General features: G+C 39.8%; 1 protein-coding gene across 5 annotated transcripts in view; it reads right to left on the bottom strand.

The window, feature by feature from the left end:
* VPS13B (vacuolar protein sorting 13 homolog B) overlaps positions 1 to 16794 on the bottom strand; it is a 928813-nt gene that overhangs the window by 125611 nt on the left and 786408 nt on the right. For all 5 annotated transcript variants that reach the window (XM_030553556.1, XM_030553553.1, XM_030553555.1 and 2 more), the window contains 3 exons: positions 11454 to 11656; positions 3192 to 3399; positions 2707 to 2891 (listed from right to left, as the gene is read on the bottom strand). In XM_030553556.1, the coding sequence (XP_030409416.1) occupies positions 2707 to 2891; positions 3192 to 3399; positions 11454 to 11656 (596 nt within the window). The remainder of the gene's footprint in view (positions 1 to 2706; positions 2892 to 3191; positions 3400 to 11453; positions 11657 to 16794) is intronic.

Raw genomic sequence — 16794 nt, 5'->3', positions numbered from 1 at the left:
GTCTGGAATCTCTGCTTCTGTTTGGAGTGGCTCTTTTTGGAGCCAGCTGTAAATGCCAGAAGAGGTGCACCATTTTCGACTGCTGAGAACAGCTTTGGTACTGATGGTATCAATATTGGTACTGGAACTGGGTAGCAGTGCCATCTTCTCTGTACTTGTCTTTGGTGTTGCTTTTCTGCTAGATGGGGTGCTAAATGAAGCTGGTTGTCTGAAAGCACAGCTTGAGAACTGATCTCAGGGTCTGATGACACCTTCATGGAGTGTCCCAGAAGATGGAGAATGATAAACTGGCAGAGAATCTGCTCGATATAGGAGATGTCCCCACACAGGAGAGAAACCTGTTATTTCCTTCTTCTAGAGGGATTAGTCCATCGCAGGATGGACAGGGCTTAAATCTTGACATGTCAAAGGATGCTGTACAAGTGTTCTAACCAGTTTGGTTCAAATGGATGGAAACAGTTCATGGCAGTCAATGCAGAAGATGAGAAGTAGTTCTGAAGATTTTCCCAAAGATCTATAAAAGTTTAGCAAAAGCTAAGAACTAGTGGGTTGAACTGAGGGAGGGCTGCAGACACCTTGCCCTTATATGGGAACATGAGACGGCACAGAGTGTATATGTGTAACTCTGACAGACCCTGGTCATCGGCAGGTGGGATCGAACCGGGGACCTCTGGAGCTTAATGAATGAACCTCTACCACATGAACTAAAAGCCAACTTGCTGTTAGCTAAGGCTGTAGAGCACACTCATTTTATCTCTCTCTTTAAGTGGTCTCAATGCCACTAGATGGGACAGAACACCACACCCAGTAAGTGTGTGGGTTACATACTTCTCCTAGCTGAGGAAGCATGTCCCGAGCTTCAGTCTTCCCAGTTGAAATCCAGGAAGATCCCAGGGCCACCAAGTGAGGTAGTGGGCCCCAGACCCCCACAAGAGTTTTTTGGAGCCCCTGGAGCAGTGTCTTTCACTCCCTAGAATAGAATCATAGAATAGCAGGGCTGGAAGGGACCTCAGGAGGTCATCTAGTACAACCCCCTACTCAAAGCAGGACCAATCCCCAGACAGATTTTTGCCCCAGATCCCTAAAAGGCCTCCTCAAGGATTGAACTCACAACCCTGGGTTTAGCAGGCCAATGCTCAAACCACTGAGCTATCCCTTCCTGGGACCTGCTACCAAAGAGCCGGGTCTTTGGTGACAATTCGATGGCGGGGGCACCCCCCACCGCCGAAGACCTCAGGTTGCCTGAATCCTCTGGGCGGCCCTGGACGAGCCCCGACTTCTAACGTCGACAGACCCTGGGCGTCAGTGGGTGGGATCAAACCAGGGACTTAAGGCTGCAGAGCAGACTCATTTTTTCTCTTTAAGTGGTCTCAGTGCCACTAGATGGGACAGAATACCACATCCAGTTTAAAAATGTGTGGGTTACATATACAGCCCCAACAGACACTGCTTTTCAAAAAACCTCCAGTCTTGCATGCATGAGGGATAAGCACAACTACAGTGGGAACCACACTGACGTACTCAATGGAGAACCTACATTACTATATAGGGCTAAATTTTTAAAGTGGTACATGTGGAATTTTGCCCACAAAGCCTGTTAACTATAATGGGGTTTATGCAGCAGACTTGTTGCACATTGCTTTGAAAATATAGTCTTTAAGGTCTGCAATTTGCAGGTTTTCACATGGATTGAACGGAGTCCTCAGGATAGTGCATGATAACACTATTTTGATCTTTGATGAGACCTCAGGCCAAGCTTAGTTGATTTGTTCAATTTAGTTCTTAACCTTCATACAGTTTAAGGGAGTTGAAACTTGCCTGTCTAGAGGGCAAAGAAATTAGCAGGACACCTAAATGATCTCACTAACACTTCGTGCAGTATAATGATAGTATATCATATTTCTGTGGGAAATTAACCTGATCCATAAGTTAATGCATACTGGTGCATAATTCAATTCGTAAAACAGAAACTCTTCCATTACAGTTATAAAATAAAAAAATAAAATTTAATACCTCTCACTAACTTGCAAAGGAGGGGGACATTTTATTTAATATAATTTGCAATACTATTTCAAAGCTGAATAATAAGCAGACCTGAAAGATACGGAAGATGGCCTGCAGAAAGAAGTGAAAAGTAAGAATTAAAAATATTAATGAATTCACAGTTGAATAAATATCTATACAGAAATCCAGGGAATAAGGGAAATAATAAAGATGGATTACAGTAGAGAGTACAAAATTCTTAATAATGTATTTTGGGGAACAACAGACCTACTAAATAATGAAAGAGCAATGCAGTTGGCAGATGCAGGAACACTACTAGGGTATACATACACACTCCAGCTGAGCAGAGGGAGTCAGACAGTGCTCCTGAAGAGGAGATCCATGGACTGGGGCAATAGGATTGGACTGCACTTATCAGCCTCCCACAGCAAGAAGATGGTAAAACCAGAACTGCTGAGGTTTGCTGTAGTTTATGATGCTGTGGAAAAGCCTTCACAGGTAAATGGTAGGAAACACTGTTTGATTCATTTTAAATTAGCAATGTGTTCAAGCTGCAAAATTCACCTCCCATTGACTTCATTAGGCCCCTGTTGTTTGTTTTATGCACAACTTCTACTAACAGCAATTTCTAAAACAATGAATAAACTTCATAATAACAGCCTTCTCTTTTGCTAATGAAAGTAGGAATTCCCAATTACTAACCTGAAGAACATCTCCAAGGTTTGCAGTACTAATATCTGGATCTTCAGTTGTATTAAAAGGAACAGGAGTTATTCTTACAAGGGTAAGCACTCTGGGTTCTGGATATCTCCATAACATTATTCCTGGACTATCCTCAGTTTCATTGTAAAACACAACTTCATAGGCACTCGGCAGTTTCTGCGCTTCTGTCAAATGAAAGAAAGCTATAATTTGTTATGTAATTTCTAAAGAGGAACAGGCTGGTTTACGAGACAAAATATTTAAAAACAAATCTCTTAGGATCAAAAGGAGAGAAAATAAAAAAGCAATTTCCCTGACTTTTAAAAGATTGCAGCTAAATGGAAAGAAATCAAAAAGACATTGATGCAACAGATGTTTTCAATTGCTTTACCAAAAAAGGTAAAGAACTTTGTCATAGGTAAGTGATCTTTAAAAGGTTACTACTGAACTTTGTAATTTAAAATAAAATATAATAATCTTCCTACCTGCATCTTGTATGTACTGGAACAGGCCTGTTCTCAGATCATCTAAGGTATGTTCAGTTTTTGAGGTCTGATTCCTTTCCATAGGAGACTGAGTCTGGTTTGTTTGATCAGAGATCAGTGTCTCCATTTTGCCTTGTTCAGTAAGGTACCCTTGCAGAAGTTCATGGAGAAGAACTAAACAATTCAAATGTTCTTGACCCCAGAAGACCTGATTAAAATATAAAGAAAAGAAAAAAAACAAAACAGATGACAAAAATGTTGCTTTAAAATACGTAATTATTTTAAACAAAGTAAAAAAATAAGTAAATAAATCAATAAATAAAAATAAAAACATACATCTTTTTTTGCTACATACTCTTCATATACTGTAACTTTCTGCAAACCTGCTAAATGGCAAAAAGATTCTAGCATGCCTTTTGACAAATTTGTCTTTTACTCAAGTCTAAGGAATGCATTTATTATTATTTATTACTCTAAGCACACTATGCATCTCACATATATATAAAATAGACAGGCACTGAGCGAAGTGTTTAGAATCTAAAGGCCTGCTCTTCACTTACTGTGGGGCATATTGCTTAGTGCTGGGAGTAGTCCCACTGAGTCAGGTTTTTGGATAAGCTTATGAGGAAAGTAATTTTAATGTTTCAATTGTTCAGAGCATAGTGTTATAAAATGGGGCTCTTAGGAAGGTGATTCTTTGGAGAACATTAAGTCTGGTTCATTGAAATTGTCTTCGAGTTATATGTATGTTTGGCAATAAGTTTCCATGGTAGATCTTTTAGTTAGTGTTTTTATGGGTTTTCTTAAACCTTCAACTACATTTATATTTTTTCATTATACTTAAAATTGGTGGACAAGAGAAGGAAATTAGGAAGGAACAGTGCAGAGAATAAGATGAACCCTCCTTATATATATTTAATGTTCCACATTTTCAGTTTTTATTTGTAAAAAAAAAAAAATTCTGGGAATTTTTCAGTGTTTATTTTCCAAACATTAAAACGAGTATGAAAAATGGTTAAAAAATTAAATAAGAAAAATGGAAAAAAGAAAAACAAAAAAGCTTTCATAATAAACACATTTTACTGCAGTATAATTTAAAGGGTTTTTTTTGTTTTTTTTTTAAATGTACAAAGCTATTTTTTGTTTTTCAAAGATAGTAGTTTTTCCAGAAATCCTGGTTTGCATACACTCACATAATTTTCTTCAAAATATCCTCACTCATGTTGAGCCTCTTGCTGTCTTGGAGGTAGTCCAACTTTGAAAATAAGCAATCTGCATCAATAAATCGAAGGGGTTAGGGCTGGCTTTAGGAAGTGCGGGGCCCAATTCAAATAGTTTCGACGGGGCCTTGGCAGGGAAGACCCAGAAAAAAAAAAATGTAAAAAAAACACGTGGGGCTTGTGCTCACCGGGTGGTGCTCCGAGTCTTCGGCGGCACTTTGGCAGCAGGTCCTTCACTCACTCCAGATCTTCGGCGGCACTGAAGGACCCGCCACCGAGTGCCACCGAAGACCTAGAATAAGCGAAGGATCCACGGCCTAAGTACTGCCAAAGACCTGGAGCACCGCCAGGTGAGTAAAAATTAAAAAGGTGCCTCTAGCCGTGAAGAGATTCTCACTGGGCACGGGGCCCTCTTAAATGTGGGGCCCGATTCGGGGAAATTGGTGGAATTGGGCTAAAGCCGGCCCCAAGTTAGGAACCCTAACTCTAGAGCGGGGTGCCGTAATCATAGGGCCCATAATCCTAGCTCCAAGTGCCCTACCCATAGGAACCCTAACCCTTGCTCCAAGTGCCCTACCCTTAGGAACCTTAACCCTAGGACGGGGCGCCCTACCCATAGGAACCCGAACCCTAGCTCCAAGTGCCCCACCTTTAGGAACCCTAACCCTGGGGCTGGGGGCCCTACCCATAAAAACCCTAACCCTAGCTCCAAGTGCCCTACCCATAGGAACCCTAACCCTTGGGCACGGTGCCCTACCCATAGGAACCCTAACCCGAGCTCCAAGTGCCCAATCCATAGGAACCCTAACCCTAGGGCGGGGCGCCTTACCCATAGGAACCCTAAGCCTAGTTCCAAGTGCCCAACCCATAGGACCCCTAACCCTAGGGCGGGGCACCCTGCCTATAGGAACTCTAACCCTAGGGTGGGAAGCTCTATCTATAGTAACCCTAACCCTAGCTCCAAGTGTGTTACCCTTAGGAGGTACACTCAAAGTTTGCTGTGCCACTTTGCTGAAGTTGGGAAGTGCATTTTGATGACTTTACTAAAAAGAGAGCACATCCAGTTTCACATTGTCATGATTAGATGTGTTCATGTATGTAGTAAGTTCCCCTTTCAGATTTGAAATTTCATCTTTAGTGGCAAATGGTTGAAACACTCTGGCATAACTGTCATAGTTGCTGCAAAATTCACTTTGAGTAAGGGGTGCAACACCTAGATGACATTGCAAAAAGAATCTTTGGCACCAAGCACTTTGGGGTTCAGATTACAGGCCATGGTCATGAATGGTTTTTTTTGATTTTCTCGCGTTCTAGAGTTGGAAGGATATTCAGAAACAGCTGGGTTTTCTCACCGTATGTTTCTCCTGCAGCTTTTGTGCTCAATTCAGCTAAGATTTTGGTTGTCAGGATCCAGTAAATGTCTGTATTGGCAAATGTGCTGGCACTTGTCGGAGACAACTCCAGTGTTTTCTGTATGTCACACAGTGATCCCAAGTCTTCAGCAATGAACATTACCGTGGTGCACAGAATAGGCAGCCATTTTGGTTATTTGACAGTCTCTTCAGAGTATCTACTTTAGAACCAAACAACTCAAGGTGATCTAGGAGAGGCATTAACACAGTCCACACATTATTTACATGACAGGCAGCATAGTATAAGCTCATCCACCAATGCTGCAAAACAGGGGTAGGTAAAAAAGACAGTCGGCTCTGCATTTGTCTTGCACTGTGTAAAACAAAGCCTTAGCTTGTTCACATGCTTGAAAACGGCCCCAAATCCAATGATGCAAGATTTTACGTCTTTCATTTCTTCTGTAACAGTAGCTGACAGTGCAATGTTAATCAGATGATCAGGACAGGTAATACATAGCGGCTCTGGTTTCTGATTGAGTTTAATCTGCCATGAAAACTTAGCCACGTAGGAAGCAGAATCTGTGTTAGTTGTGGCCGTATTTTCCCAAAGTAGTTCGTACATCTCAATCATGTCAGTTGTTGCTGCCTCAACAAAACAGCTATCAGCAGAATGGATGAATATCACATCAGCACAAAACAATGCAGGTTTATTCGTTTTGAAATAACAATATGAAAACTAAAGGCCAAGAATCAGATGGTCCAAAACATCAAGAGACTCATCAAAAATCATACTAGACACCACATTTCCATCAATTCATTCCATCAGTTTAGACACTAAAGCAAAATAATTTTATTTCAGATACATACAAGTGAGGTTGTCTGCATTAGGAAGGGTTTTTGCTGCAAGAAAGTATTGTCTCACAAAGTCACCAGTCGTCCCCTCTGCAATTAACAGTGGCTGTCTGGCAAAACAAAGAGCACTCACAAATTCATTGACATAATCGTGCTGTGTCCTCTCCTTAATTAAAGCCCTGGTGAAAGCGCCTGATACTGATTGTATATCCCCAAAACTCACTTTCTTCCTTAAAGTTCCTGTGTTGCTTGCTTTCGACATGCTCCTTTATTCAGTCGCGTGAGCACTGACTTCAATACTGCAGTACTTGCAGCACAATGAATCCTCTTCACCCTTGTCTTTACGTTTCTTGAAAATGTCTAAGCATTGATTTTTTTGTTGGTATTCAGGCATAGATCTGCATTTTTGCTCCACGTTTACCTTTTCTTTACCTTATCTATCTTTATCTGTGGGGGATTGATTTTTTAAATTGAGCTCCATAATAAATGGACGCAAAGAAATAGGTGGGTAGCATTTCCTTGTGAGCCAATCATAGCATGATATTAACATTGTTTGATTTTCCAACCTCCACTGTGTGTGTTTCGTGCTTTACTCTGCAGAACTGCTTCAATCTTAGAGCTGCAGGACTCAACAATCATATAAAGCGTTAGTGTTTAACAAAAATACGTACCTGAAAAAATATTGAGTGGATTAATAAATCTGCAAAAACAGAACACCTTTAATTACAAAAACTGGTCATTTATTGGTAAAAATTGGTAAAAACTGAAAATGTGGAACAGTGTGCCTTAGAGAGATGCCAGTGAACAGAGGTTACTTCATATTTATCTATTTATTATTTAGATTTATGCAAACACACAAGATATGCCTTTCCATAGTCTGCAGCCATCCTTGACATATCTTAAAAACACATCACAAATAATACCCTAAAAGTTCAGCAGTAAAATTCAGTATAACTCACTGCCAGCAAACTAGGCAACTTTAAAGCTCAAATCCCCTTCACTCTCCAACAATTCTCCAGCAAGCCTGGAAGACAATCAGATTCAGACTATTTTGGGCCTGGGGAAGTGCGGGTTCTGAATCATGCGGTTATTGACACAGTAGTCCCTCACTATCCTACAATTCATGAGCATGTGCTAATTAAAAATGTCTAATAAATCTAACACAGAGGATAAAGAATAGCAGCATGAAGTAAATTTCACAATATTTCTTGGGAGAGAAAGATCTGGATATGTTGCCCAAGCAAGAAACCACATAACAGTTATGAGTATCTTATTCCTGTTATTTGGTTTCTTTGGAAGGTAATCCAGTTCTCTTCTCACCCATAAAACCATCAGTGTGGCAGAACAGTAATGGAAAAAACCCCCCAGAATAATAAGGTGGGAGTGACATCATGAGAAAAGGAAAGAAGAGAAGCGTAGAGAAAACAGGGAGGAGTAGTGAAAGTGAGAGAACATAGGGGAAGCAGAGATACAGTATGGCAAAAATAGGTGATGAAATAATAGTCAAAACCCTAGACCCAAATCCTTGTCTTCCCATCTCCTTGTTCTTTCTCTCATCCTCTCCCCAGGCAGGAAACAGTGTGTGTGTTTAAGTGCAGTGTTTTATTATGGTAGGGATTTTCGTTTCTTTGTCTTTAATGTACATGCTACCATGTGTTTTAATTGAGATTCAGACTTAGATCCAATCTTTGCAGCTCAGGACTCTCGTTATAATGGATTCATAAGGGTAAATATACTTTAAATTTATTTTAAACATAACAATGTTGAGATGCTCAGATACTATGGTATCAATACCTTAGAAAGACAGACATACCATAACCCTGAATCCCAACAATTTTGAGTTTGGGGAAAGGAGAGATTAGTATCTAGATCTACACTTCCATGGGGGAGGGCCCATCTTCAGAAAGCACTGTTGTTGATTTGAGCAAAGTTTGAATTTGGATGAGATCTCAGTTAGATGTTCCCAAATTTTAGGGAGGTGCATGTCCAGGGTTCCAGTTCAGGCCATCCTTAATCAAAACATTCAGGTGTGTAGGAAAAAAATGAGGAAAATAGACTTAAAACATTCTGAAGATACATAAACCTTTTCAGGAGAAAGGAAGAGAAAAGCAGAGAGGTGAAAAAAAGGGAATTAACAAGATTTAAAAAAAACGTTGAAAAGATTTCTGCAATGTTTGTTACATGTTAACTGGCTCTGCATGGTGAATCATATAACCATGAATGATTTGTATTCCCAGGTATTTGAACACTAATATGTCTAATCCTATCTGGGTGCTTTCGGCAGGCAGCGAGTGCACTGGGGAACGAATGGATCAGTCTTTCCTGGCTGAGAGAGAAATTAATGAACCGTTCCCTTTCGCCTTGCCAAGCAGTGCTGCATTTCTTCATTCACACTGTTGTCTGCAGCAATCCTGCATGCTTGGACAAACCATTGAGAAATTGATGACAAAGTAATTTTTAAACAATTGCCCTAACATATTCCCAGAACCCCTCTGCATCTAACTTAAAGACATAGCTGGTCTAATCCACAACACATCACTCAAAATTTAATTGAGCCCTGGTCCTTGGAATTCCAGTGTTGGACCCAGTGGAATATCAAGACACCAAAAACAAGTAGACTATCTAGAATGCAGTATCTCAACTATTTGTCTGACACAATGAGGTGATCACCAATGATTCTCAGTGCAGAAGTGTACCTAGAGGCAGAGAGAGAAAAACAGAAGCAAGCTTATCTATTGATTTCATCACAGGATGAAACCACCAGATGGTAGGTCAAAAGTCTGCAGTTGGTGGGTGGAAGGAACAGAGTGTGAACTTGTCCAGAGACAAAAGATCTTTTCACTATGAGTACAGAAGCAGGAAGTCTGAAGAGACCTAAAAAAACTTGCAGTAAACCTGGCTGAGAACCATGTTTTCCCTTCCTCTGCAGCCATACATAAATTGTGGGAGAAAGCACAGCCTTGTGGAAGTAGAATGGCAAATGGTCCTGAACAGGAAGTAACCTACAACTATGAATTGTAAGCATACAGGAGAGGGAAACAAAGACTAAAAACAGAGATACCTGATGGAATGGTCTGGAGGATTCAGTAGTAACATATAATGCTCATACTGCAAAGAGGAGGAGAGTGCCTGACAGTCAAAACGGGCAATAGACTTTTTTGCCTCACTGTGGTGTGGTAGTGAGGAAGGATAGTCTTGTTGTTAAGGCACTGGACTGGGACACAAAAGACTTGGTTTAATTCTTGGCTCTGCCACAAATTAAGTGATTTGTCCAAGGCTGCATAGGTAACCTAACTGTGCCTCAGTTCTTCATCTGTGAAGTGGGGATAAACAATTCCTCTCTCCCACTCTTTATCTGTCTTGTCTATATAGACTGAAAGATCTTCAGGGTAGGGACTCTCTTTCTATATGTAGATACAGAACCAAGCACAGAGACACCAATATCATTTTGGACTTTTAGGCACTACCATAATACACATTAGTAATGGTGATACATGAGGTTATATTTAGAGCTGGTCAAATTATTTGTTGTGAATGATTAATTATAAATATAGTCCTTTTTCATTTCACCAACATTTACAAACGGATCCAGTTTTCTGCAAACATTTTTTTTTATAAATATTTAATGAACGGTTTATCTGCTGGAGTTTATTTATTTTTAACATTGGTGCTTATAAATCTTACTGTAAATAGGTGTGTATCTTGTTCTAATTATATTACAACCCTCTTGCTTAAGCTATACAGAATCAGAATTCTTCATTTCAAAAACTCCCATGTTTCTTGGACTGTTTTTCAAGTTACGGACACATTTAACTGAAGGGGAGGATAGCATGTAAAACTGAGTGTTAATTGCCACAAACAACAATTATCAATTACTCCCCTGAGAATTTTTTGTATATTTAAAAAAACTGAAGTGCATTTGTGAGAGCTGCCCCAAGGCATTATGCATGCATGCACACACAAAACAGAACAGGCCCCCAAATGTTAAGTGTTAGTAACCTGATACAGTACTTTTAAGGGAACACACACATACAGCTACACTACAGTAAAATGGCCTGAACAGTTCTTGTCAATACTCTATGCAGTTTTGCCTAATCAGTAGTTTGGCATAAACACCCACTTCTTTGAAAATGTAAAAATTTTCAAATGTGGTGAACTGTCTCATGATGCAAAACTTTACAAGTTTTTTGTGCAGTTTAGACAGAGAATCAAAATTCAAGGCAAATTCAGTTATATATCAGAACCATAAAAACATAAGAACGGCCATACTAACGTTCAGACCAAAGGTCCATCTAGCCCAGTATCCTGTCTTCCAACAGTGGCCAATGCCAGGTTCCCCAGAGGAAATGAACAAAACATGTAATCATCAAGTGATCCATCCCGTCACCCATTCCCAGCTTCTGGCAAACAGAGGCTAGGGCTGGGGCAGCTCCAGGCCCCAGCATGCCAAGCGCATGCTTGGGGCGGCAAGCCGCGGAGGGCACTCTGCCGGCGCCGTGAGGGTGGCAGGCAGGCTGCCTCCGGTGGTTTGCCTGCGGAGGGTCCGCTGGTCCCATGGCTTCAGAGGACCTCCCGCAGGCATGCCTGCGGCGGGTCCACCAAAGCCGCGGGACTAGCGGACCCTCCGCAGGCAAACCGCCGGAGGCAGCATGCCTGGCGTGCTTGGGCGGCAAAATCCGTAGAGCTGCCCCTGGGCTAGGGACACCATCCTTGCCCATCCTGGCTAATAGCCATTGATGGACCTATCCTCCATGAATTTATCTAGTTCTTTTTTGAACCCTCTTATAGTCTTGGCCTTCACAACATCACAAACATATACATCAAAAACATATACAGACCTGTATAAGCCCTCCTCTGAAGTCAATATGTATTTTTGGAATGGATTGCTCTGGACCAGGATTGCCACTGTGCTTACACCACTTAGCTTCCACATTGATGGAACAACAGAAGGGGCCTATCAGAGCTCTGCTTCTTTCTTTTAAACTTGTTTTAAGGAGAAAATCATTTATGTCAAGAACAAATGATGATCCATGAATTACACCTGAAGAAAAAGGAAAAATATATCATTTAGCTTAGTGGTGTGTGTGTTCTCCCAAGATATATATTCTCTAGAAATGTCTCAAGGCCAGATTGTGAATCCTTTGCTCTTATTGGTGAGCAATTATTCACACACATAGTTCCATTAACTTCAGTAGAACTATTTGTGAGAGTAAATGCCTCACCAATGTAATTAAGGCATTCACAATCTGGCCACACTGCTTTTGGTTTGTTTTCATTTTGCTTTTCCAACATATTTGAATACAGTTTAGATTGAGTTCTAGTTATGGAGCAGGTATGTTTCATGCACATTCCTTACAAAGTACTATTTGCCAAAATGTTATAACTTTTTACATGTGTGAGTATTTTAAGTTTTATGAATAGAGACAATTTTCATTAAACTATGCAATCTTTTCAAGATTATATTAAGAATAAGAACAGCTGCTACACTTATATTCTAAACTGATAGGAAATCGCCATTTTGAATTATTCTCTCTCCTTTCATTCTGATTTCTCAGTACAATATATTGCCTGGATAGAGTCTAGAGTTCTTAACAGGAATAAGGTTTTTGCTTGAATTCAACAACTCAAAATAATCACAGTAACTCAAAATACATAACGTGTTTACTAAAAAAATCACATCATAACCATTCATAGTGGACAGAGTATAATACAACCTTTAAAAAGTTAAAGACAGGTTAGATTAATAATATCACCTATGTATTCTCATTAACAATAAACAGTTTTAGAAAAGGAACATCACCTAAAAATTTAAGTTCTCTTGTGAATTTAACCTAGTGCAAATCAAAAATCCTTGTGTAGCAGCCTTCAACTACCTGAAGTGGGTTTCCAAAGAGCATGGAGCTAGGCTGTTTTTAGTGGTGGCAGATGCCAGAACAAGGAGCAATGGTCTCAAGTTGTAGTGGGGGAGGTCTAGGTTGGATATTAGGAAAAACTATTTCACTAGGAGGGTGGTGAAGCACTGGAATGGGTTACCTAGGGAGGTGGTGGAATCTCTATCCTTAGAGGTTTTTAAGGCCTGGCTTGACAAAGCCCTGGCTGGGATAATTTAGTTGGGGTTGGTCCTGCTTTGAGCAGGGAGTTGGACTAGCTGACCTCCTGAGGTCTCTTTCAACCCTAAACTTCTGTGATTCTCTGAAAACAATTTGATAAAACAAACAGTACCTAAAATCTCTCTACTCTTTAGGATATTTAGATACAAAGCACTACACTAGAGGCTAGGATACATTTTTCTCTTTTGCTGCTCATTTTTGGATTTGTCATTGTGAATACTGAATTTCACCATTCTTAGTTCACAATGCCTATAGCTGATTTTTCTAATGAAATTTGACACTTACAAAAGATGAAAGATTAAAATATACTCGAGGCCTACAGCATACAGATGTTTCAAAGGACTGTACTATTTTGAATTTTCAAACCTTTGCTAGAAGAAATATCCCATTAAAATGGAATTCTATTCTGTGTACAATGTAAACATGCCTGGTTTAAATATGTGAGGAGGTTTAAACTTCTCTGAGGAACCTCTTTCAAAATCCAGGAAAAATCTGTCTATGTCCTGAGACTTTAAACTATAATGCCAAGAATAATTTTATAATGTAATGATCTATAGTTTTTTAAGAACGTGATTTGAATTATGGAAGAAAACACATAATGGACCCAATTCTTTTCTCAGATGCATGTTCACAGCTTCTGTCAATTCCAGTAGAAATACTAGAAAAATCCAATCTTTACTCCATAGCTTCAGAGGTGCCATTGTACTGTGTGTGTGTTTTGAATGGGAGAAGAGTGGGTCACACACTATCGGTATGCATCCTCTGGGCAGCATGGAGCCCATCTCTGCAGAGTTCCATATGGTGCAGAATGCAGGAGGCATGCAAAGACAGGGTAGGACTGGATGGTAACCTTACTGTGGCAGAGGTGCACAGGGACCAAAGAGAGCTATTTCGGCAGTTGGGCGGAAGTACTCTCCATGGAATTACTTTGCACTCTAGGGGATTATTACTTAAAGTTTTGAGATGGAATCCTAGCCCTATCGCAGTGAACAGGAGAATTGCCAATGGTTACAACAAGGCCAGAATATCAGACTTTGTCTCTGGATAACTCAATCTTAGTGCTGGATCCTTGGATTTGGCCTTATGTGTGAACATCAAGACAAGAATTTGGCCCAATTTGGTTAGGTTCTTTCAAGATTAAATAATTAACAGGAGAGTAAACCTGAATAAGTATGTTTATAGTATCAATAAACTACATCTTCTCCTTTTGTTACTGTTTTTTATAATAAGCACAGCATATTCAGTAGAACAGTGGATTGACAACAACATACAGTATACAATATAAAAGCTGTTAGCCCAAGAAAATAGTGTCTTTGGTTCTTTTGTTAATTTAGTTATTTTAAGGAGCACCAAAATCAAAATATTTAATGATTTAAAATTTTTTTTTGCACTTGTCTTATGATATTTGGTTCTAAAACACAGAAATATACTTTTGTGTAGATTATTCTCACAATTTTGTAATATGGCAGGAGTGACCTGAAAGTTCAAGGATTTTTTTGTTTTTGTTCTTAATATGAATGATATGTCGGGTTATGTGTTGAGTGCCCCAGACAGCAAAGGGAAGAAAGACTTTTAGCATGTAAGATGTTTTAGCTACATCTTTTACCCCACTGATCATTCGGAATTACCTATTGTCAGATGTTGTAGTGCAACACATTGCAGCATGCACTATGCTGGTGATTATCATGAACCAGGGCCCACAGCAGAGCCAGTCTCCAGGTAAGTGCAGCTAGCCTATAGTAGGCTGCCTGATGGGCTATTCCACCTGTCTGGTTGGAAGAATCAGCACTAGCAGATCAGCTCTTAAGTCCAGCAGCAGCAGCAGCAATTCAGTGGCTGCTCAAAGCATTCGCCCACAGCTATGACAGCTCCTGTGCCTGCCTGTAGCCTTGCTCCCAGCCCTGCTTCTACATTGGTCCCAGCCTTGCCTCATTCCAGGTAACCCAGCTCTGTCCCCACACCTCCAATTCCTGGCCTCTGACTTCGGCTGTGACCCTTGCCTCTGGCATCTGACCTCTAACCAGCTCTGAGCCTGGGCTCCGATTCTTCGCTACCAACTCCTGTCCTAACCACTAGGCATTATTATTGCTCTGACCATTAGACTTGCCTGCTGTTCTGACCCATAGACAAGAATGCTCCAGTCATGTGACAGTGATGTAAAAGCCACTACAAAACCTGGCTGGAACGTAGAGTCGATTTACAAGGATTACGCAGATTGTTTTTTAAATTACAGAACAGTTTCACAAAATATAAAATGTAAATTATACTAACCACTCAACACATAACCCAATGTTTACTGGTCCAGATTCACTGGTATGCTCTGGCTGCTTTGTGTTTCCAGTTCACCTGGATTTATGAGTGCTTGTGTAGCTGGACTAGCACTTTGCAACCGAAGTGTAGCAATGAATCTGACTCAGCGATTTAAAAATAATTGCAGGTCAGTTGTAAGATAGAAACACCATCCTTAACTCACTCCATTGGGCCTAAGTATTGCAGTTGATATGTTATGTGAGATCACACAGCACTATTAGGTTCCTCTGATAGACGACTATATCATATACATAATGTATGCACAATAGAATGAACTAAACATGAAACTTCAGGGTTGATACCGAATTCATGAGTTGAAGGCAGATGTGAAATATTTGTAGACCTTTTCACAGTTTTAAAACACTCATGCTGAAGAGTTACTTCATGTGGTTCAGTGCCTACAGAATATTGTAATTATCTGTATGATAATAGATGGAAAGAGGAATCAATCAATCTAACTGATATATATCCCAGTGAAAAACTGAAACACAATCATTAATAAAGAAAAAGATATGTTGATGAATTTCAAACAAGGTAATTTATGTAGTGCAAAGCAACTGCATGGGTTACGTACTACAAATACTAGAGGAATTTCAGGGACTTGGGCCACAGTTTTATTTAATTTTTCTTATAAGGAACCAGAATTTCTCTCTTTATAGGCAAGACATCATATCCTATTTCACAGCAGTTATAAATGACCTCTTTGGGAAGAAATGAATCTTATTATATAAATCAATGTGCACGTAATGAAAAAAAATACAAAGAATAGTCAGATAAACTTGCACAAAGGGCAGTCTTGAGAGAACTAAGAGAATAAGTACTTAAAGAAAACAGATGAAGACTGGCAGATAGGTAGAAACTGCAAAAACAACTGAGTGAAGAGATGTATGAGCTTTAGGGACGCTTCTTTCACTGGAATATCACTGCCGTAGAAATCCCAGTAGGCTGACATTAGGGGAGAAGTGTACTCACGTTCTAAGGGAAAGGGAGTGAAGAAATACCATTGTAACATCAGTATGCACAAGGATCTTATTTTAGGATTTCTAAACACCATATTGAAATACAGACCATGAACTGAGCTTGTGAAGCTCCTTTCCTCTGACTAAGTCATCTTGGAAAAGTAAAAAACTAATTCTCCTCTTCTGTGCTCCCCTCCTACACACTGCTTTCAGCCAGCTCTTTCATGGATCTCTCTCAAACATCTTGTGTAGAATTCTGCCTTCGGTTTAAACAGATTAAATCATGGTCACCATTTCAAGTGAACTTGATATGGCAACATACAGAAGTAATATATCTTCATAAACGATTGTTGTGAAATGCAGAAGTTAACTTGCTCTGTTTGGATTATTGCTTGCTGAACACCAACATACTTTTCAGTGAGTGCAATAATTTAGCTCTAGGAACAATTAGTTTCATGACTTTTAAAATACATCTTCAGGAGACTAATAAATGTGAACCACTAGCTTTGGACAATGTTTACCAAATGTGGCCAACTCTCCATTGTCAGGCTCCACTCAGACCCTTAATAGCATTGCAAAGGACTGCCATACTGACTGAGTGAAATGAAATTTAAATCAGGCTTCTGTATGTCATTATAAAAAATTATACTATGATGACATATGCTAGAAGGGCATATCCAGGTATTTTTTATACAGCTGGAAATAATCTATGACTACTTGAAAAACTGCACACATGTGTTAGATACTCTCCAGAAACTGATTTGCATAACAGTTAAGACTATTAAAAAGTATGAATACTA

The sequence above is a fragment of the Gopherus evgoodei genome, chromosome 2 (assembly GCF_007399415.2).
Source record: "Gopherus evgoodei ecotype Sinaloan lineage chromosome 2, rGopEvg1_v1.p, whole genome shotgun sequence".
Classification (NCBI taxonomy): domain Eukaryota; kingdom Metazoa; phylum Chordata; order Testudines; family Testudinidae; genus Gopherus; species Gopherus evgoodei.
This window is presented reverse-complemented; position numbering and strand designations above follow the sequence as displayed.